The 21,392-nt window shown below is 41.0% G+C and overlaps 1 protein-coding gene and 1 non-coding gene across 4 annotated transcripts in view; both read right to left on the bottom strand.

The window, feature by feature from the left end:
• Nucleotides 1–2,308: 2,308 nt before the first annotated feature.
• LOC112209071 (U6 spliceosomal RNA) lies at nt 2,309–2,412 on the bottom strand. Its single transcript, XR_002943751.1, has one exon. It is a non-coding gene; the product is annotated as a U6 spliceosomal RNA (small nuclear RNA).
• Nucleotides 2,413–10,325: 7,913 nt separating this feature from the next.
• NOCT (nocturnin) overlaps nt 10,326–21,392 on the bottom strand; it is a 32,210-nt gene continuing 21,143 nt past the window's right edge. For 2 of the 3 annotated variants that reach the window (XM_054683858.2, XM_016952225.4), the window contains exons 2-3: nt 14,622–14,891; nt 12,038–13,331 (exon numbers count right to left, since the gene is read on the bottom strand). In XM_054683858.2, the coding sequence (XP_054539833.1) occupies nt 12,496–13,331; nt 14,622–14,891 (1,106 nt within the window). In that variant the 3' untranslated portion in view covers nt 12,038–12,495. Of the gene's footprint in view, nt 13,332–14,621; nt 14,892–21,392 lie in introns of all 3 variants that reach the window. The other variant, XM_016952224.4, reaches the window with a different exon arrangement.

Below are 21,392 nucleotides of genomic sequence, written 5' to 3'. Positions count from 1 at the left end.
TCTTCTGTTTTGGTCTCTGGTGATATTTTAAACAATATTTAAAAGCCAGTATAGAAGTGTTTTAGTTAGGAAGTGATAAAACATCTCTCTTCTCCTTCCCAACTACTGCATGAAGAAATTCTACTTCTGTTTTGTTCCATTATATTAATATTTGGCAAATACCTGCATGTTGCCAGTTTCTTTCTAATTATGATGAACTATAATGTTCTGCTTAACGTAATGAATTTAGTATTTCAGTTGGCTGCACTTAAAGAATTTATATTTTAAAACACTTCAAACCATTTGTTTCACAATCAGACCTTTTGTGGATTAAAAAGAACAATTACTCTTCTAGCCCTTTTACAGATTAGGAAGTTAAGGTATCTGAAGGATTACATAAACTATGTAATTTTACTACTGTCTGTCACTCCATATCTTAATGCTCTTTCTACTACAAAGAAAAGTTATCTATTTTTACATGTTTTAGAAATGTAGATGAACTCATACATAATATTTTTTGTCTTTTAATTGATCACATACTACTTAGGTCAGAAATTGTTTATAACAGTTCCCTTTGTAATCTTTTAAACTTTTCCATAAATATATTGATGATACTTTTATACAAAAGCTCAAAGAAAAACTCACTTGATTATTTTCCCATTTGGGAGTTACTCTCAAATTCTATCTCCTTTTAAAACATTTCCAAAATATTTCAGCTTTGAAAATCAATATTAAGTGCTTTGGCACTTAATTGTATTATCTCGTTTATTGCACTGTGACTTCATTTGTTTGTCATGTCTTCCATAATACTCATTTAGAGCAACGATTATATTTTATGCCATACCTACCCCTCTCCCCAAGTGCTGAGCATATTAGACACTCAGGTCAGATATTTATTGATTTTGGGAACATTTGCTGAGAATATAAGTCACATGCTTAAATACTTTGCTTCTATGCTGGATTCTTAATCGGTTCTAACAGGGTTAAACCAGGGCTATCTAGCTACCTCTGCTACTCTACTGGAAATTTTTTTCTCTTTGAGAATAAGCACATCTAAAGTCTAGACTTGGAGCCAGGTGCGGTGGCTCACGCCTGTAATCCTAGAACTTTGGGAGCCAAGGTGGGTGAATTGCTTGAGGCCAAGAGTTTGAGACCAGCCTGGCCAACATGGTGAAACCCCATCTCTACTAAAAATACAAAAATTATCCGGGAGTGGTGGTGCATGTTTGTAATCCCAGCTCCTCAGGAGTCTGAGGCACAAGAATCTCTTGAATCTGGGAGGTGGAGGTTGCAGTGAGCCAAGATGATGCCACTGCACTCCCTTCAGCCTGGGTGACAGCGAGATTCTGTCTCAAAAAAAAAAAAAAAAAAAAAAGTCTAGACTTGGAAACATACATGTTGACAGTATATACTGATCAGAATGTTGCAGATTGAAATTAATGATGTGCCTCACCCCCATCCTTCCTGCCCTTTTAATGCTATGGCTTTTAATCTCAGCCCTTCCAAACTATAAATCAACATAATTTATAGTTGCTTTTTTGTGTCCAGTGTATTAGAGGGAAAAAAACCCCACATAACCTTGGCTTGATGCTACTACATTTTCCAGCCTCACTAGATCTTTAAATTATGATCAGTAGTTTATCAATTTATACTTCAGGCCACTTTCCAGCATCAATTCCAGCCTTCACCACCCTTCTCACCAGATAACCAGTATACCTCTACAGAGAACATGGTCATGAGCTGTGAATTCTCTCCATTCCTGGACCCCTTGTTACAGATGATTTAGTTACTCCAACATCCATCCTTACCACCTGTCTCAGGAAGGAGGTGCCCTTCCTCCTGTACCCAGCATCTCCCTTTCACACCTACTTGGTCTCCTTGCTCCAACAATTAATAGCCTATCTTTCTGTCCCTTCTTTTTCTTCAAATAGCCTGCAGTCTGAATTCTTGCTTAGAAACAGTTCTCCATGAGATCTCCAGTAACCCAACTGTCAAATTAAACGGACACTTTGGTTCACTTAATCTCATGGCCTACTTCTCAAAACTTACTTGGTTTCCCATGTTTACTTCCTGCCTAACCAACTTGTTTTTTCTTTGTTCTTTCTGCCTGTGGGCTTCTTTCTTCTTTTCCTCATAGAATTGTTGTCAGGATTAAATGAGTTAATATATTAAGGATTTGTAACTAGTGTCTGGCACATAGAAAACACTCTTATTAGACGTTTACTATTATTGTTTCACTAACATAATTGTTAGATAATCTCACCCATGCCTATGGTTTTTACTACCAAATCTATTGTTAAAGCCTAGACTTTTATGCTGTCATTTTTTTTCTCTGTTGGAATGCTTCATGAAATTGCGTGTCATCCTTGTGCAGGGGCTGTGTTAATCTGTGTATCGTTCCAGTATGAGGATATGTGCTGCTGAAGCAGGCACTACTGTATTTTAGGTGGGTTTATCTAATTGCCACTGGCTGTTTCTTCCTGAGTATCCAATTGAGCTCTCTTCCCCCCAAAATCTGTTTCTCTTAGCCCAATAAATAATACCAGCAACCCATTACTCATACTAGAAGCAACCTGGGGGCCATCCTAGATACTTTACCTCCTCTAATCATTAACCAAATTTCTACTCATAGTACCTTCTAAATACTTTCTTTTCCATCCTCCCTGTCTTTGTCTCACCAAGTCTCCCTCTAATCCATTCTCCAGGCTACCAGTTGAGAGCTTTCTAAATGCAGCTTTCATCACTCATGAACCTTTGTGATTGCTTCAGATTCTTCAGTGGCATCTCTTCCTAAAAAGATATGCCTAAGCATAGCAATTAAAGTCCTTTGATCTGGGCTCTGCCTATCTCCCCAAGCCTCATTCTCTTGCTACTCCTCTTTTAGACTTATCTGGGCTATATTTCATTTTTTCCCAAATATTCTAGGCATTCATACCTCATGAGTCATCCATTGATGGCTTCTTTCTGGACAACTCGTTCCTCCTTCACCTACTTTGGAGTTCAGTTTTATTTACTGAGATATGAGGTGACAGACATCAAAATAAAAGTTTCTGAAATAGGTGTGGAAACCATTCAGGTTGGGGAGTGATCTGTGAGTTAGCTCAGAACTAAAGAGTAGAAAGAGTAAAGTATATAAAGATAGGTTGGGGGAGAAGAAAAAGAATCAGCAACGGATGTCAAGGACTATTCATAGAGAATAAACAGGACAGATAAGGTAACATTTCAGGATATGGTGGCAACATCAAGTGCAGAAAGGCAAAGCAAATCAGGCTAAAGAAAAAGCCACTGAGCTTACACTGACAATGAGAGGGCAGTTCCAGTGAGGTGTGGTGGTGAAGCCAGAATGTAAGGGATGGGGCACTTGGTACATTACTTAGTGGCCTGTCTGACACCGCATACACTCAGGAGTGTACATTTCTGATCACATTAACAAGTCATGTCTAATTACTAAGACAAACTAAAGAAAATTTTGGCCTTGGAGTTATTTATAAGGTCTCTTATGATCCTTTTGCTTTTAAGTCTCCTATCCTACTTTTATGAGGGTACTACAGAGCACTTTATTTTTGGCAGGCAAGAGTAACCCTTTAGTTCCACAGCTGTCAAAGCAACTTTCCCTTTTATTGTAGCTTTTAACCATTCAAAGTACTGCAAGTCTTCAGTGGTTGTGATTCATCTAGTCTTCAGCCCCTTTGTTACAATCACTGTCCCCCATAATTAAAACATACTCTGTAGGAACTCAGTACACTGTGATGCCAGCCCTAATGGTAGAATAAGATATTGCTCACCCTTTACAAGGGCACTGATTTGCCTCCTATCTGTGTCACACCTCCAAACCTTTGAAACACTCACGTGCAGCACGGAGACTTATTTGAGCACCCATAACTATCTTTCTGAACACTGCAACTCAGTAGTAATGCTTTGGGTTCAAGACTAAAAAACAATACATCACAGCTTCCAAAGTGAAAATATAATACAAGTAAAACATAATTGCTTGGCCATGCGTGTGGCTCATGCCTGTAATCCCAGCACTTTGGCAGGCCAAGGCGGGTGGATCATGAGTTCAGGAGATTGAGACCATCCTGGCTAACACGGTGAAAGCCTATCTCTACTAAAAATACAAAAAATTAGCAGGGTGTGGTGGCGCACGCCTATAATCCCAGCTACTCAGGAGGCTGAGGCAGGAGAATCACTTGAACCTGAGAGACAGAGGTTGCAATGAGCCGAGATGGCGTCACTGCACTCCAGCCTGGGCGACAGAGCGAGACTCTGTCTCAAAAAAAAAAAAACCAAAAAACCATAATTGCTTAATGCAAAATACTGCATATCAAAGATAAAACAAAGCTGTGAATTATAACTAGGCTGTAAACTAACAGCAGAGTTACTTTCTCCCAAGATAATTGTTCACATCCATTGCACTGTAGAATCTATTTTTTGAGACAGAGTCTCTCTCTGTCACCCAGGCTGGAGTGCACTGGCGCCATCTTGGCTCACTGCAACCTCCGCCTCCTGGGTTCAAATGATTCTCCTGCTTCAGCCTCCTGAGTAGCTGGGATTACAGGCATGCACAACCACGCCTGGCTAATTTTTTATATTTTCAGTAGAGACGGGGTTTCACCATGTTGGCCAGGCTGGTCTCAAACTCCTGATCTCAGGTGATCCACCTGCCTCGGCTTCCCAAAGTGCTGGCATTATAGGCGCGAGCCATCACAGCCGGCCTGCACTGTCTTAACTTTGAGAAACTTGTCTATTTCAGGTAAGTGATACTGTCACTGCCCAAAAAGGAAAAATACTAATCTATATAATCTGTAAATTATTTCTGAATTGTAGGACATTAATTCACTTGAATCCAGTGGTTACTTTGCCTCACATTAGAAATAGCTGGGAAGCTTTTCATAAGCCTGTGTCTTAGCTCCTACTCCATACCAATTAAGTCAGTGTTTGGGAAAGGGAGCCAGGCATCTTTATTTTTAAAATATCTCTAGGTGATTTCATTGTGCAGCAACATTTTAGAACCACTGCCTTATAGTTACAATAAAGAAAGCGTTAACATTTAGGGTTCTGTGTTCCAACCCAAGTGTTCCAAAAATGGAAAAAGGTAGTTTGAGATATAGTATTACAAATAGCTTTTTAAAAACCTACATACTGTGTATTTTATCGATTCTAAAGCCTTTTTCTTATATTTAACATGTCTTTAATTAGGATGACTTTGTAAGAGTCTTATGAAACAGTACACCAAGTTAATGTGCCTTGTCTCTTCAAAGAAATTACTCTGGAAAGCTATATACTAATTCTAATAATGTTACCATTCAAAATACTTTTAAATGGCTTTAGAGGAGAATCTAAATTTTACATATATTTAACAGAGACAAATTTCCTGTTGAAGATTTTAGTTTTAAAAAGAGCTGTGTCATTTGAAGTTAATGTGATGTGAATCAAGCTAGGTAATGTCGTACTTGGTTCAAATGGAGATGTGGCTATGAGATTGACACAAGTTTTCTTAAGAGCTTCATCAAACATATGGAAGCAGTTCCAAAAAGTTTCCCAAATATTTTTGGGCAGTGGCAGCAGTAACTCAGAGTTTTAAAATTCAAATCAGAATTTTAAGAAACCTTAGAGATTATTCCTTTATTACAAATGAAGAACCTAAGGTTCAGGAAAACTTTTGACTCATCAGTTGGTTCAGATAGTCAGTGGCAGAACTGCAAAGAACTCGCCCTCTGACTCCCAGTTGAGTTTTAGCCTGAACCCCCATTCACTCCCATCCAAAAACAAGTGGGGGTGGGGGTTGCAGGGAGGGAAACAAGTTTCCCACAAACTGAATTTTAAAATATTGCAGAATTTTGCTGGGTGTTCTCTGCAGGTTTGCCAGTCTGTGGAAACCAGAATCAGATGTCAGACATACATGTTCCTTATGTGCAGTCTTCCACCATCTTCCTTTTTTTTTTTTTTTTTTTGGAGACAGTCTAGCTCTGTCACCCAGGCTGGAATGTAGTGGCACGATCTCAGCTCACTGCAACCTCTGCCTCCCAGGTTCAAGCAATAATACTCCCATCTCATCCCCTGGAATAGCTAGGATTAGGCGCCTGCCAACATGCCTGGCTAATTTTTGTGTTTTTAGTAGAGACAGGGTTTTGCCGTATTGGCCAGGCTGGTCTCGAACTCCTGACCTCAGGTGATCCACCCACCTCGGCCTCCCAAAGTGCTGAGATTACAGGCGTGAGCCACCACGCCCGGCCCATTTCCACTTGTATGGTTTCCATTCCTGTACACAAGTTGTCTGGATCTTGAAGCCTGAACCTGTTTAATGTGGCAAGATATTTAATAAGTATCCTGCTTTATTGCTACAAGAGTTTCAGATAGTTTACATATACGAATAAATTGCTGGGCGTGGTGGCTCACGCCTGTAATCCCAGCACCTTGGGAGGCCGAGGTGGGCAGATCACTTGAGGTCAGGAGTTCGAGACCAGCCTGACCAACATGGAGAAACCCCGTCTCTACTAAAAACAGAAAAAAAATTAGCCAGGCATGGTGGCGCATGCCTGTAATCCCAGCTACTCGGGAGGCTGAGGCAGGAGAATTGCTTGAACCTGGGAGGCGGAGGTTGCGGTGAGCCGGAATTGCGCCATTGCACTCCAGCCTCGGCAACAAAAGCAAAACTCCGTCTCAAAAAAAAAAAAAAAAAAAAAAAAAAAAAAAAAAGCCGGGCGCGGTAGCTCAGCTCAAGCCTGTAATCCCAGCACTTTGGGAGGCCGAGGCGGGCAGATCACGTGGTCAGGAGATCAAGACCATCCTGGCTAACACGGTGAAACCCCCGTCTCTACTAAAAATACAAAAAAATTAGCCAGGCGTGGTGGCTGGCGCCTGTAGTCCCAGCTACTTGGGAGGCTGAGGCAGGAGAATGGCGTGAACCCGGGAGGAGGAGCTTGCAGTGAGCCAAGATCGCGCCACTGCAGTCCAGCCTGGGCGACAGAGCGAGACGCCGTCTCAAAAAAAAAAAAAAAAAAAAAAAAAGAATAAATGGAAGTCAACAAAAACAGGTACAAGAAATTTCAGTGAAGAAAAAAGGAATTTCAAATAAATTAACAAAAGAAAACTAATACAGAGAATATATGCTGTAAAGTGTTACACAGTCATTAAAATGCAGCTATATACTGGCTTTGAATATATTGGCAGCCAATAAAGATAAATTAACCAGTTGAGATTCATACAGTCCAAGTTTACCAGATGCTTAGGAGACGCAAAGCTTTGCCTAGCATTCTGTCAAGAAAGGTTTTGCTGTCTGTGTGACTAATCTTACATGAATGTTTTCCCAGAATTGAGTTTTCCAAAGAAATATGGGAACAAGGGGCTGGAGTTGTGGGTATTCTGTTTTGTCATTCAAAGGCAGATCTTTCTACATTACAAATCAAAGTACAACTGACCACCTCTCGAAATTGAAGAACCTAAGCACTAGCCCACAACCTCACATCTGCCTAGAGGAACAACTGGGTAGAAAAGACCAACCAACCAATCTTTTGCCCTTCAGTCAGCCCTTCTGCCTATTTTGGGCTTAAATTTCTATAAACACTTAGTTCTGCCCTTTCAAATTGAAGGGTTATTCTCTTTGGTGAAAAAATTAGGAGTGGGTTGTTACATGAAATACAGAGGGCCCTTCCCTTTTTTGTTTTGAAACTTAGCCATTATTATTATTGTGTGACTTACAATATGTATTTTAAAATTTATATTATTTTACAGATCTCACAAATCTATGAGTTTGAGAGGGCAGATATACTCTATGGATGAGAAAACTTAGGCTCTAGAGATGGAGCGACTCGTTCAGGGTCACACTGGTGACAGCTAAGTCTTTTCAGTTACAGCCTGTGCCCTTTGACATGCTGCTTTTTTCCTCTCCCCTTATTGTACATGCCCTAGTTCCAGGCCTTTGCCATTCTGGTGTTTGACCATGGCTCACAAATCTCTTGCTAATATCTATCCACTCCAGGTAAAAAGTCTTCCTGTCCTATATTTTTATACATGTCATTTTAAAGAAAGAGTTGATTAGAGCTCCTTATGCATGCACATTCATTTCTTGGATGCCTTTCCTTTTTTAAAACTGAAATCATGTTTTAGTTTTCTCTCTTTTTAGAATTTAATTCTTGGGAATCTTTCAAGTCTAACACACATGATAAATAATGCATATATATGTAACTATATGCAACATTCCCTTCATTATAAATCTTGACTGTTTTAAAAAATGGTTTGAATACAGAATATTTGCATCATTTTTTTCCTTTAATTTGAAATACTAGAGTAGCTGTTCTTATTGCTTCCTTTAAAAACTACGATTGAAGTACACAAACAGTATCAAATGTTCTACTTTGGGCAAAACTAGACTTGACTTTATCAGAAAACTGGAAATCCAGGCCGGGTGTGGTGGCTCACGCCTGTAATCCCAGCTACTAGGGAGGCTAAGGCAGGAGAATCACTTGAACCTGGGAGGCGGAGGTCGCAGTGAGCTGAGATCACACCTCTGCACTCCAGCCCAGGCAACAGAGTGAGACTCCGTCTTAAAAAACAAAAACAAAAACAAAAAACAACACTGGAAATCCATTATATTCCAGTATTCAGCCACCATATCCTGCTTCTAGTCTAACACTGTATGTATGATACTGCATGTGTATTTGACTTACATGTTTGACCATTTGACCATGTTTAACAAATCTCTTGCTACACTGCAATGTCTATTCTCCCCGTTTGTGTTCACTCAAAGCCAAAGAAACGGTGGTGGGGAAGAAGCAAGCACTTTGGAGTCCAGACAGATCTGAGTTTGAATCCTGACTCAGCTACTATTTATTTGCTATCACTTTGCTCAAATTATTTGACCTTTTGAGCCCCCATCTATAGTTTTAAGATCGTATGTAAAGCTCTTGGAGTCAAAGGAACTCAAATGTTAATTTCATCATATGTATACACCACAATGCCTTATTTAAATAAACAATCCAGTCAGTCGTTACTACCACCATGTACTACAGTATCTACTGAAATGTGGCATGAAGGAAACCAAAACTCGTGCCATTCCTACTCCTTCTTCAAATTTGCAATTTACCTTCTGAGACTCAATGACAAAACAGTGTATGGGAAAAAAGAAAAATAAAAACCAGAAACAATAGTATATAGGGTACAATAGGAAAAGCAGGATGAAAGGTACATATGGATGGAATAAGGGATCTATGCAAGGAACATGCAACTTAGGGTGGGGCACAGTGGCTCATGCCTGTAATCCCAGCACTTTGGGAGGTGGAGGTAGGAGGATCACTTGAACCCAGGAGTTTGGGACCAGCCTGGGCAACGTGATGAAACCCCATCTCTACAAAAAAATAATAAAAAATTTTAGCTGGGCATGGTTTCATGTGCCTGTGGTCCCAGCAGCTCGGGAGACTGAGGTGGGAGGATCACTGGAGCCCGTGGGGTACAGACTACAGTGAGCCATGATCACACCACTGCACTGCAGCCTGGGTGACAGAGCAATACCCTGTCTCAAAAGAAAAGAAAAAAGCAACCTATTAAGATTTATATACTACTTAAAAATTAGAAGGCTCACATATGATGACTTTAAAAAAATTTTCTTTTTCAGTTCCTGGTAATGCATCAGTGAAGGATTCAATCTCCTGCAGTGATAACTAGAAAGGGTAACTCGAGAGTTTCACTGGATTTTTTCCAGTCCCCTTAACTCATAGTAACATACCAATCATATGTTGGTGTTTCCAAAACTAATTTTGTCTGGTGGCATGCCCATGCACCTATATGCCCACCCTCAACTCATACCCTGTTAATTTTGTTGGTAGACAACACTTGAAACTCAAACATTATTTTGGCCTTCATTCTTATCCAGATTTATTTATTTAAGGCTGCCATGGTTTCTCTTCCGGTTGAAGTATTTTGGGGTAGGTAAACAATGTACCTGCACTAATGAGTATTCTAATCAGTATTGTTCTCAACAACATATGACTAGCAATTAGTCATGCTAAAATCTGAACCAATTCTACATGTGGTAGATGTTCCCGTGCTTGTCATTCTTTCCAGTAGCCCCAAAATTCTGTGCATACTATGTTACTTCTGAAAACCTCATTTGTTTTAAAAGTGGTTCTATTAAAGAATGAGTGATCCATTTCAGTGGACGTTGTTGCAGCTACCACATACATGGAGCGTAAGTGCCATCAACTTGCAGCTACAGATCTAAGTATGTTCACTTTTACAGTGAAGGCTCCGTGTGTGAATGGATTTTTGTGGGTCATTATGATATAACAGTATTAAAGGAGAAAATCTACTCCCAGATTCTTTTTGGACTACAAAGACATTAAAAGCACTAGGTTTAAAAGACCATTTATTAATCTTATGTATTTACAACTCACAAATTAAAATATCTATTACCAATAAGTTATTTTGTTTGGAAGAGGCTTTACCTGTAATTTTTACTTTTATTTCTGATGGAAGAGAATTCCAGGTTTTTTTGAGATGAGTTTCACTCTTGTTGCCCAGGCTAGAGCGCAATGGTGCGGTCTGGGTTCACTGCAACCTCTACCTCCCAGGTTCAAGCGATTCTCCTGTTTCAGCCTCCCAAGTAGCTGGGATTACAGACACCTGCCACCATGCCCAGCTAATTTTTGTATTTTTAGTAGAGACGAGGTTTCACCATGTTGGCCAGGCTGGTTTCGAACTCCTGACCACAGTTGATCCGCCCACCTTGGCCTCCGAAAGTGCTGGGATTACAAGCATGAGCCACCACACCCGACCCAGGTTATCTAACTTTTTACATTCTTCTTTCTAGATATTTTGAATGAGTATCTGGCTATCTTAGGAAATTTCAATGAAAGCCCATTAACAGGCTTTCTAGAAAGTTTCCTATCTCTGAAAAGAAGGTCCTACTGACTCTCTTGGCCACTGCCACATACAGCTTCTAAATAACCTATTGTGAATAGCACATTCCAATACAAATAATGATGACATCGAGTGACTAATATCAAACACATACCAATATTATTCCAATGGTAAAGTTTAAATATATAACAGCAATAATGAAAACTAATTGGTTAAATAATTGAAAACTAATTGGAATCTCTTCAAGAAACACAATAAGGCCGGGCGCTGTGGCTCACGCCTGTAATCCCAGCACTTTGGGAGGCCGAGGCAGGCAGATCACCAGGTCAGGAGATCGAGACTGAGACCATCCTGACTAACATGGTGAAACCCGTCTCTACTAAAAATACAAAAAATTAGCCAGGCGTGGTGGCGGGCGCCTGTAGTCCCAGCTACTTGGGAGGCTGAGGCAGGAGACTGGCGTGAACCCGGGAGGCAGAGCTTGCAGTGAGCTGAGACTACGCCACTGCACTCCAGCCTGGGCAACAGAGTGAGACTCTGTCTCAAAAAAAAAAAAAAAAAAGAAAGAAAAAGAAACACAATAATGGAACATAGAGGCAGGACAAGGATTATTTTTGAAGAATGTATCAAAGAAATCTGACATTTAAATAACAAAAGCCCCTCCAGGCTAAATAGTTCCTTTGTACTCATTTTGTTATAGCCCAAATGAAAATATTTTAAAGCTTTATGAAAATTACCATAAATTACTTTCTCTATAACTTCTCTTGCATGGTTCTAAAATGTTCATAATGCTATAATTTACTTAATTTTATATGAAGATATAAAAAATAAATATTGCCATGCATTTTGTTGACATTTTAAAAACCCACAAATAACTTAAAATGCTGTTTAGAGAAATTGCTCCTACATACTATTATGGAAGATTCAAGCAACAAGTCTGAGTTTTTATAGCATCCTCAAATTGAAAAAGCTTCAAAATAACCGAATTTATTATTATTTTAGAAATAGAGATGGGGTCTCGTGCCATGTTGCCCAGGCTGGACTCGAACTCCTGGGTTCAAGTGATTCTCCCACCTTGGCCTCCCAATGTGCTGGTATTACAGGCATGAGCAGCCACCACACCTGACCAAAACAAGCCAATTTAATGCCCTTAAATGATCAAAATGTAATATTAAGGAAAAGAAAACAACACACGCCAAAATTGGAGTGCAAATGCCTTTTTCACTATAGGTTTTAATTGAAAAAGGGACTAAAGGGAGTCTTTTCCAAGGGCATGCTGGAAACGCAGAAAATGAAATGATAGAAACTTCCCATGTTTCTATCCTTCCTCTGGCATTGTCTTATCCTATTTGTTTCCTGAAACATTCCCTGTTAAGACTCTTGTGATTCAAGGTCAGGAGATCGAGACCATCCTGGCTAACACGGTGAAACCCCGTCTCTACTAAAAATACAAAAAATTAGCTGGGCGTGGTGGCGGGCGCCTGTAGTCCCAGCTGCTCTGGAGGCTGAGGCAGGAGAATGCCATGAACCCGGGAGGCAGCTCTTGCAGTGAGCCGAGATCAGGCCACTGTACTCCAGCCTAGGCAACAGAGCGAGACTCTGTCTCAAAAAAAAAAAAAAAAAAAAGACTCTTGTGATTAAAAAGACAAAAGCAAGCATTTATGAAAGTCCATCAGGTTCCTCAGTAAAGCTGAAGTCACACACTAGAGACAGGTGGTCTGAAGGATAATTGAAGGAAGGTAACCTGTTGGGTCCAATCTGTTCTTCAGTGAGCAGATCGAGAGCTGACCTTACATTTAGAGCATGTTTAGAATACCAGATGTAATCCAGGGTGTGCCTGCACTCCCCTGAGGTCCGGATCTTCCAGGTAGTGTATGGGGGTTCTGACTGCCCATCAGCACTCAGCAGCTTGTACGCGCTGTTCAGGTTGAGGCTGGAGGAAGCAAAGTGTTTGTAGACCTCTTCTGTTGGCTCTGCATTGAAGTCCCCACACACAATAAGGGGAATCTTGGCTCCTTGGGTGATGTTTTGCAGGTTCTGAAGGAGGTCACAGCCTTGAGCTGATCGAAACCGCTCCCAGCCAGTGCGTGCTTTTAGATGGGTGACAGCGATGCAGAACTGTCGGCCTGACTCCTTGCACTCCAGGGTCTGTGCAATGGCCACCTGGTTGGTTTTCAATGTCATGGCTGTCAGCCTAATATTGGCACTGTTGACTAGCTTGAATCGGTTTTGAAGAAAAAATAAGGCACAACCATCTGGTCCATTGTTGTGTTCTACATCTAGACAAGGTGACCAGGGTTTGGGGAAAAATGTGCCTTGATAGCCTAGTCTACTGAGGAGTGGCTGGAAGGTGTCAAAATAGTGGTCCACCTCTTGGAGGCACAATATATCAGGCTGGTAGGCCAGGATTTCTTCTAGGATGAGACATTTCCTTTCTTCCCATTTGAGTGCTTCAACAGGGCACTGTACAAAGTTGTCTTTGCCTTCTCCAAGAGCTGAAAAGAAAAAGCTAGTCAGTTGTCAGCTCTTACAAAACCGTGACTTCAAAGTACCCAGGAGGTTTGGCATCACTCAAGACCCTCAGAATGCTTCCTCTGCTTCAAATGCTTGGAGTGGCTCTCTGTCCAAACTGTATTACCCCATCCAAACTAAATCACCTCTCACTATGTGGATGAAGCAAACAACAGATCTTTTGTTTCGAAACGATTTCATGTAACTATATTCCAGGATATTAAGATCTTACTTAAGGAAACTGCTTTGCAGTGCCAGGGATCTAAGCTATATAAAATGAAATAAATGCCAATTTTCTTTTTAAATTTTTTTGGTTTTTTAAAACACCAAATATTTAACACCAAGTATTAGTTTTAACCCTGACTATTATGGACACTACTCAGAATGAATGGAACTTATTTTAAATAGGCAGCTTTTCCTACTTAGGGAAAAAGAATCAAAGATTGGTAAGTCACGGAATCTCCCCTTATTTTCCAGGAAAAAAAAAAATCAGGCCCTTGTTTTTCTTAAAATCTCAACTGCTTACATAAAAGGCAATGCTACATAGAGTTGATTGACACATCTGTTTTTTAATTTGGCAGACCCAGGAAAGAAGTCCTTTCTACTGTAACAAAGTATATATATATATATTTATTTTTTTTTTTTGAGACAGAGTGTCTCACTCTGTTGCCCAGGCTGGAGTGCAGTGGCTCAATCTCAACTCACTGCAACCTCGCTCTTGTTGCCCAGGCTGCAGTGCAATGGCGCAATCTCAGCTCACTGCAACCACCACTTTCTGGGTTCAAGCGATTCTCCTGCCTCAGCCTCCCGAGTAGCTGGGATTACAGGCATGTGCCACCACACCCGGCTAATTTTGTATTTTTAGTAGAAATGGGGTTTCTCCATGTTGGTCAGGCTGGTCTCGAACTCCTGACCACAGGTGATCCACCCACCTCGGCCTCCCAAAGTGCTGGGATTACAGGTGTGAGCCACCGCACCTGACTTGGTTTTTACAATTAAAGCAAGTAACTCATGGTTTATTCTTTACACCTTCCATGTTTGTAGACTATCCAAAAACAATTAAAGTCTGTCTGTTTTTTTTTCTAAAAAAAAAAAAAGTGAAAACCAGATGATTCCCTGTCTTAACCTCTTCTAGGAGCTCTCCATGCTGCTGCAGTCACCTCCATCTGCCCACACCTCTTCCTTCCACATAAAACAGTGCACTGTGGATGTGCAGAAGCAGAAAGGCAGTCACAGCAAACTTGACTGCAAAGGCACAAAAGCATCCAGCATACCTTGGGCGAGGATGTTCCATTGCATAACCCTGATAGGTGGGTGGGTACTAGGGCAATCTGTCCTCAGATCCACAAAATCCCTCTGGAACCGGGGAGGTCGGGTGTGCAGGACGGCCCTGCATTCCTCAAGAAGCTCTTTAGGATCAATGGGCTCCAGATGTTCTGGGTCAGGTGACACCAAATACTCTGGGTGCTGGGAGGCAGCGCTGCTGTTCAGTGTCTTGGCGAGAGCACTATAGAGTCTGCTTGTACCGGTTCCCATGGAACACGCTATGGAAAAGGAAATCACAGTTACACACTCAGCTCCTTTTCCTGACTTCTCGCCCAGCACAACTGTAAGATAAACATTTACTGTCCACCGAAACCAGGAGCTCAATTGTTGCCATAATAGTGTATAAAGCCATTTCTTTTTTCTTTTTTTTTTTTTTTGAGATGGAGTTTCGCTCTTGTTGCCCAGGCTGGAGTGCAATGGCACAATCTCGGCTCACCGCAACCTCCACCCCCAGGTTCAAGCAATTCTGCCTCAGCCTCCCAAGTAGCTGGGATTACAGGCATGCACCTCTACCCCCTGCTAATTTTGTATTTTCAGTAGAGATGGGGTTTCCCCATGTTGGTCAGGCTAGTCTGGAACTCCCGACCTCAGGTGATCTGCCCGCCTCGGCCTCCCAAAGTGCTGGGATTACAAGCATGAGCCACCACGCCCGGCGTATAAAGCCATTTCTACAGAGGCAGAATAAAGGAGTTTCCAGGTTCCAGCTTTCTACTAGGACAGTTAATTTAAGTACTACCGTTAAAACTAGCCTCTGATTAACAATGAAAACTCATCCTTTTAAGGAAGAACTACTTTGATCTTGATGGCCTCTTGTAACCTAGGATTTGTCTTTGTAATTTATAAAACCAGTCTTAAAAAAAGAGCAAGGCTTAACAAAATCTACATTCCTTTTTCTATATATCTTAAGAACCTCAAGACTAGGCTGGGCATGGTGGCTCACACCTGTAATCCCAGTACTTTGGGAGGCTGAGGCAGGTGGATCACTTGAGGTCAGGAGTTCGAGACCAGCCTGGCCAACATGGAGAAACCCTGCCTCTACCAAAAATATAAAAAATTAGCCGGGTGTGGTGGTGTGCGCCTGTAATCCCAGCTACTCAGGAGGCTGAGGCAGGCGAATTGCTTGAACCAGGGAGATGGTGGTTGCAGTGAGCTGAGGTGACTCTATTGTGCTCCAGCCTGGGTGACACAGCGAGACTCAAAAAAAAAAAAAAAAAATCTTGAAGACTAGTTTGTAAAAAGTGAAATGTTAGAAAGCCCATGTTAATGTTAATCCTGGGTGAGAGATTAGGTAATAGCAGGCTGCTTGCTACGCTGGTCATCTCATCTATACAGATCCCTCTGTTGGGGAAAGTAATGGCTAGATTCTTTCCCATTTCTCTTAGATGTTAAGTGTAAATCAAGGCTTGGGCTTTCTGTAGTAGAACTCTGAACTTCACTGAGTGGTATACTCTATAATCTTGTATCAATTGCTGGATTTCTTAAAATCCAGAAAAGGGGCTGAGGCCAGAAGGGCTTAGAGTAAGCTGATTTTGTTCAGCTAACTTCCATCCAGGGCACTACCTTCTCATGAGTTGCCCACATTTCCTGGGATCCTAGAAAGACAAAGAACAAGGAAAAATGCAGGAAGCACCAGTTACTTTGTCTTCCCGAGTTAATTTTTAGTGTTTTGCTTTTTATAATAAATTAAGGAGAACAGAGCATAATCTTCAACTAATTAGCATTATGTGGCAGTTCACTTGAAAGCAGTTGATTGCTCTTTTAGAGATCAACTATGTTTTATTTTCATTATAGTATAAATTAGGGGCACATTTTACTGGGAGTAACATCCAAGATTCTCTGTATGATAAATGCTGGTACCAGGCAATCTGGATTTCCCTCTCTTGAGAGATACAAAGTTTTCTTTATAAAACATAAACATTTTATAAATGTAAATATTATATAAAGTTTTCTTTATAAAATTTGGCAGGCTTATCAATCACATCTCAAACTAGCAGTCAATCATATTTACTGTGGCAGTTTACAAAGGAAATTCAATTATTTACCACCAAATGTCCTTGAACATTAAGGTCAATGAGGATGCAAGCATGCTTTTTTTGTTCCTTCCTGTCTACTCAAAGTAGTTTTTCCCTCCAGTAAGAAAGCTAGACTACAGCAAATGAACACATAGTAATTTTCCCAACAAACATAGCAGGTGTGTGTGCATCTGCAAGCAAGCATGCTCTCCCACAAACACACACATATACAACTATTTCCAAACTGATTTCAATAATTTCATTTTAATTGATGAATACATGAGTACATGGGTCCAAAGGAAGAAATTTTCTTCATGGCTGGCAGTACAAGTTTTGAAAGTCTTTCTTCTTGTACTTTTTTTTTTTTAACTTCCTGTAGGTTTTTTGGGGAAAACAAACAAAAAACAGCCAAACATCCAAGTGTGGTCTCCTGATCAGCAATATCAGCATCACCTGGGATTGTGATCCCCAAATTGTGAGCTAACGTGTCCCAGGGAACCACAGCAAACTCACAGGGACACCATGGTATATTTTATATTTTAAATGTGAAATAAACAGTGACGTTTGACACCTGTCAGGCTCTGGGCTTGATGTAGAGCTCAGTTTCAACAGGACTGCCCTACATTCCTTTTGATGACATTTTATCTTTGCCAAGCTGAGTTTTAGGGTGGTTATATGAAAAAACTATCATGCAAAAATGAATGTGCAGAAGGAAGGATGATAATGTCCAATGGGAGTCAAACGTTTGAGGAGTACGTGAAATCAGAAAAGCAATCCTGAACCACACTTCCTTCTAAAAATTTAGAAAAATCAATTTCACATGAAGAGAATAAAGAATAGAACAGTATCAGACAGTGAAAGCATGCCAGAAATGTGCCCAGGAAGCAAATCAAACTGCATCCTATTGCAGAGTGAGCTAAGTCTTTAAGAAAATGATACAAGGCTGGGCGCGGTGTCTCAAGCCTGTAATCCCAGCACTTTGGGAGGCCGAGGCGGGCGGATCATGAGGTCAGAAGATCGAGACCATCTTGGCTAACACAGTGAAACCCCGTCTCTACTGAAAAATACACACACACACAAAAAATTAGCTGGGCGTGGTGGCGGGCGCCTGTAGTCCCAGCTGCTTCGGAGGCTGAGGCAGGAGAATGGCGTGAACCTGGGTGGCGGAGCTTGCAGTGAGCCGAGATCGCGCCACTACACCCCAGCCTGGGCGACAGAGCGAGACTCCGTCTCAAAAAAAAAAAAAAAGAAAGAAAATGATACAAGAGGCCGGACGCGGTGGCTCATGCCTGTAATCCCAGCACTTTGGGAGGCTGAGGCGGGCGGATCACCTGAGGTCAGGAGTTCGACATCAGCCTGGCCAACGTAGCAAAACCCCGTCTCTACTAAAAAGGCAAAAATTAGCCAGGCATGGTGTTGGGCGCCTGTAATCCCAGCTACTCGCGAGGCTGAGGCAGGAGAATCGCTTGAACTCGGGAGGAGGAGGTTGCAGGAAGCCGAGATGGCGCCATTCCACTCCAGCCTGGCAATAGAGCGATGCTCCATCTCAAAACAAAACAAAACAAAAAGATACAAGACATGAAAGAATAACCTAAATCAGAATTAGAAAATTCAGAAATTAGACACCAAAAAGAATTAGCAATAAAAATTAAAAAGAAATGAGAAAAAGATCAGAGTCAAACCTAAGGATTGCTTTTTTTTAAAAAAAAAATAAAAGGGAGAAAGTGACAAATACTAAAAATGAGCAAAGACCCAAAATATGAGTAATAGCAGTTCTTATAGATGAAGACCAACGAAAGGGAACAAAAGAAATCAAGAAAACTTAAAAAAAAGTACTTAAAAAGTAGATATTGAAAAAAAGACATTGCAAACTTGAGAGTATCAACCCAGAATGACCAACACCAAGTGGTCTAGTAAAAAAAACCAGATTGTCATCAGACTTCAACTGCAATGTTTTATGTGAGAAGAAAATGAAGTAACATATTTAAAATACATAAAGTGTAAGCCAAGGATTTTATATCCAGCAAAACTGGAATATTGTCTCCATGAGCCCCTTATGAGGAATCTACTAGAGCAAGGATTGGCAGTCCTCAAGCTAAGAATGGCTTTTTTTTTTTTTTTTGAAATGGAGTCTTCACTGTGTTGCCCAGGCTGGTCTCAAACTCCTGAGCTCAGGCAATCCTCCCATCTCAGCCATCTCAGTGCTGGGATTACAGGCATGAGCCACCACACCCAACAAGCTAAGAATGGCTTTTACATTTAAAAAATGTGTTAAGTACACACACACTCACGAATACATTAACAGGACCATTTTTGGCCCACAGAGCCTAAATATTTAATATGTAGCCTTCTTCAAAAAAAAATTTGCCATACCTAGAACTAGAGAACAAGCTTCAGACCAAAACGACCAGAAACACTGATGTAAGAACTGGCGCAAAGCACTAAACACAGAGCTACTTAGCAAATCAATTCTAAAGAAGACTTTCAGGGAGAATTCAATATGTAATGGCTATATGGCCCAACAATGAACATGAAGATGTAGTACACCAAAAAAGGAGGGGGCAGGATGAGAAAAGCATCTTCAATTTAAAAATTTTAAACTTTTTTCATAAGTTTCATAGTAGCAATCATAATTAGTAATTATGTCTAAGTGATCATAATTAGTAGTGGTGGTACTGGCACTGCAACTCTGAGACTGCTGTGTATATATGAGATGAATCAAATGGGATAGTCTATCATTCCCTGTTGTCTTTTAGGGGGATCTAGTTTTTGCGATGCATTTAATAGGCTATTCACTACAATTCTCAAGGAAAACATTCTTGTTAAAGCCAGTTCATTTTGGACTAATAGCAGATTATCAAATCTGGTCATCTACCTTATTTGGCCTCAGAGCCTCTTGGTGGTTTTCAACAAATTCACTCTCAGAAGACAAAGCTTTTGAGATGCAGGATATACTGCAGCGTGACCAAATTCTAAGGCCTCAAAAGAGAATTCTACTCCCAGTTCTATGACTATTTAGCTGTGCCACAACTCTCTAGACCTGCTTACCTAACTTTTTAAAATTTATTTATTTATTTATTTGAGACAGAGTCTCACTCTGTCACCAGGCTGGAATGCAGTGGCGCGATCTCGGCTCACTGCAACCTCCACCTCCCAGGCTCAAGCGACTCTCCTTCCTCAGCCTCCCGAGGAGTTGGGACTACAGGTGTGTTCTACCACGCCTGGCTAATTTTTGTATTTTTAGTACAGACAGTTTGACCATGTTGGCCAGGCTGGTCACAAACTCCTGACCTCAAGTGATCCACCCACCTTGGCCTCCCAAAGTGCTGGGAATTATAGGCGTGAGCCACCACATCCAGCCTTTTTTTTTTCCCCCAAAGGGCCTGTTTTTTGTAAGGGCCTCACTCTGTTACCAGGCTGGAGTGCAGTGGTATGATCATAACCCATTGTAGCCTCGAACTCCTGGGCTCAAGCCATCCTCCCACCTCAGCCTCCCGAGTAGCTGAGACTACAGGTGCACACCACCGTACCAGCCAAGATCTGCTTACTTCTCTTTAAAATGAGGGCTTACGCGGTCTTAATTTCTCCAAGATCAGGTGGAAAAGGCATCTGGGTTAGAACGGGGGAAACTTTTCAAATCTATGTTCCTCATATAACAGCTCTACTGTTTGCAGTAGAGACACATATCTTCCTATTAATAAAACTTGGGCCAGGCGTGGTGGCTCACACCTGTAATCCTAGCACTTTCGGAGGCTGAGGCAGGAGGTTCCCTGGAGTCCAGGAGTTCGAGACCAGCCTGGGCAACATAGTGAGACCCTGTCTCTACAAAAATAAAAAAATAGTAATTATTTAAAAAGGATGTTTCATTCAGAATTTCTATACTCATATTTGAAAAACAATGAATAATTCTTGTCAGGTGTGATAACACTACTCACGTATGGAATAATACACTGCAATTTGCCTTTCAAGTTTTATTGGCATAGCCCTTTTGTACTTGTTTCACTGTAGATGAGCACATCTGAGAAAGATATTAGGCTATATTTTGAATAAGAGACTAGGTAGAGGGGAATCATTAGGAAGTGTTTACTACAGTCTTGTCTCTGCCCCCTTAGACCTTACAGGAAACCCAAAGATATTCCCCAAGGCGGACTGGTGCAACACTGACTGCCAGAGTATTTAACCACAACATGACATAGGACAAGCCCTCTAATACTAAAGTACCTGGGAAACATTAGTCTGTTGCATAATGAGCATGAAGTTAGGACAGAGATACAGATGGTCCTGAAAGGCATTTCCACTTATCCACCCTTGTTCTAGACAGCTTACTGATGGACTCCCCTGTGCCAGGCTGTTCTGTGCTCCCTGCAATTTACTCACCTTCTTTGCACTTTACTCTCTTAAAGAGTGGGACCATCACTGGCAACACTCTAATCTTCTTAATTTAATCCAATCCCATAGTCCTTGGGATAATCTCTCTGCTGTATGTTAATTTTACATTTTTATTTCTCTATTCTCTGAGTTTTGTTAAGTCACTGAGTTATGCCAATGTAGTTTTATTGAGTTATGCCAATAAAACATGTGCTGATATTTTCCCTAAAAAAATTGGCAAGTATTTAGGGAAAGATTAATACTCATGAATTCATGAGAGAAAAACTGGGTGCTAACTATGCAGAATCACTAGGGCATAATAAGGGTTAAAACAATCAG

Source organism: Pan troglodytes, chromosome 3, assembly GCF_028858775.2.
Source record: "Pan troglodytes isolate AG18354 chromosome 3, NHGRI_mPanTro3-v2.0_pri, whole genome shotgun sequence".
In the NCBI taxonomy this organism is placed as follows: domain Eukaryota; kingdom Metazoa; phylum Chordata; class Mammalia; order Primates; family Hominidae; genus Pan; species Pan troglodytes.
Note: the sequence above shows the minus strand (reverse complement) of the source record. Positions and strands in the feature narration are given on the sequence as shown.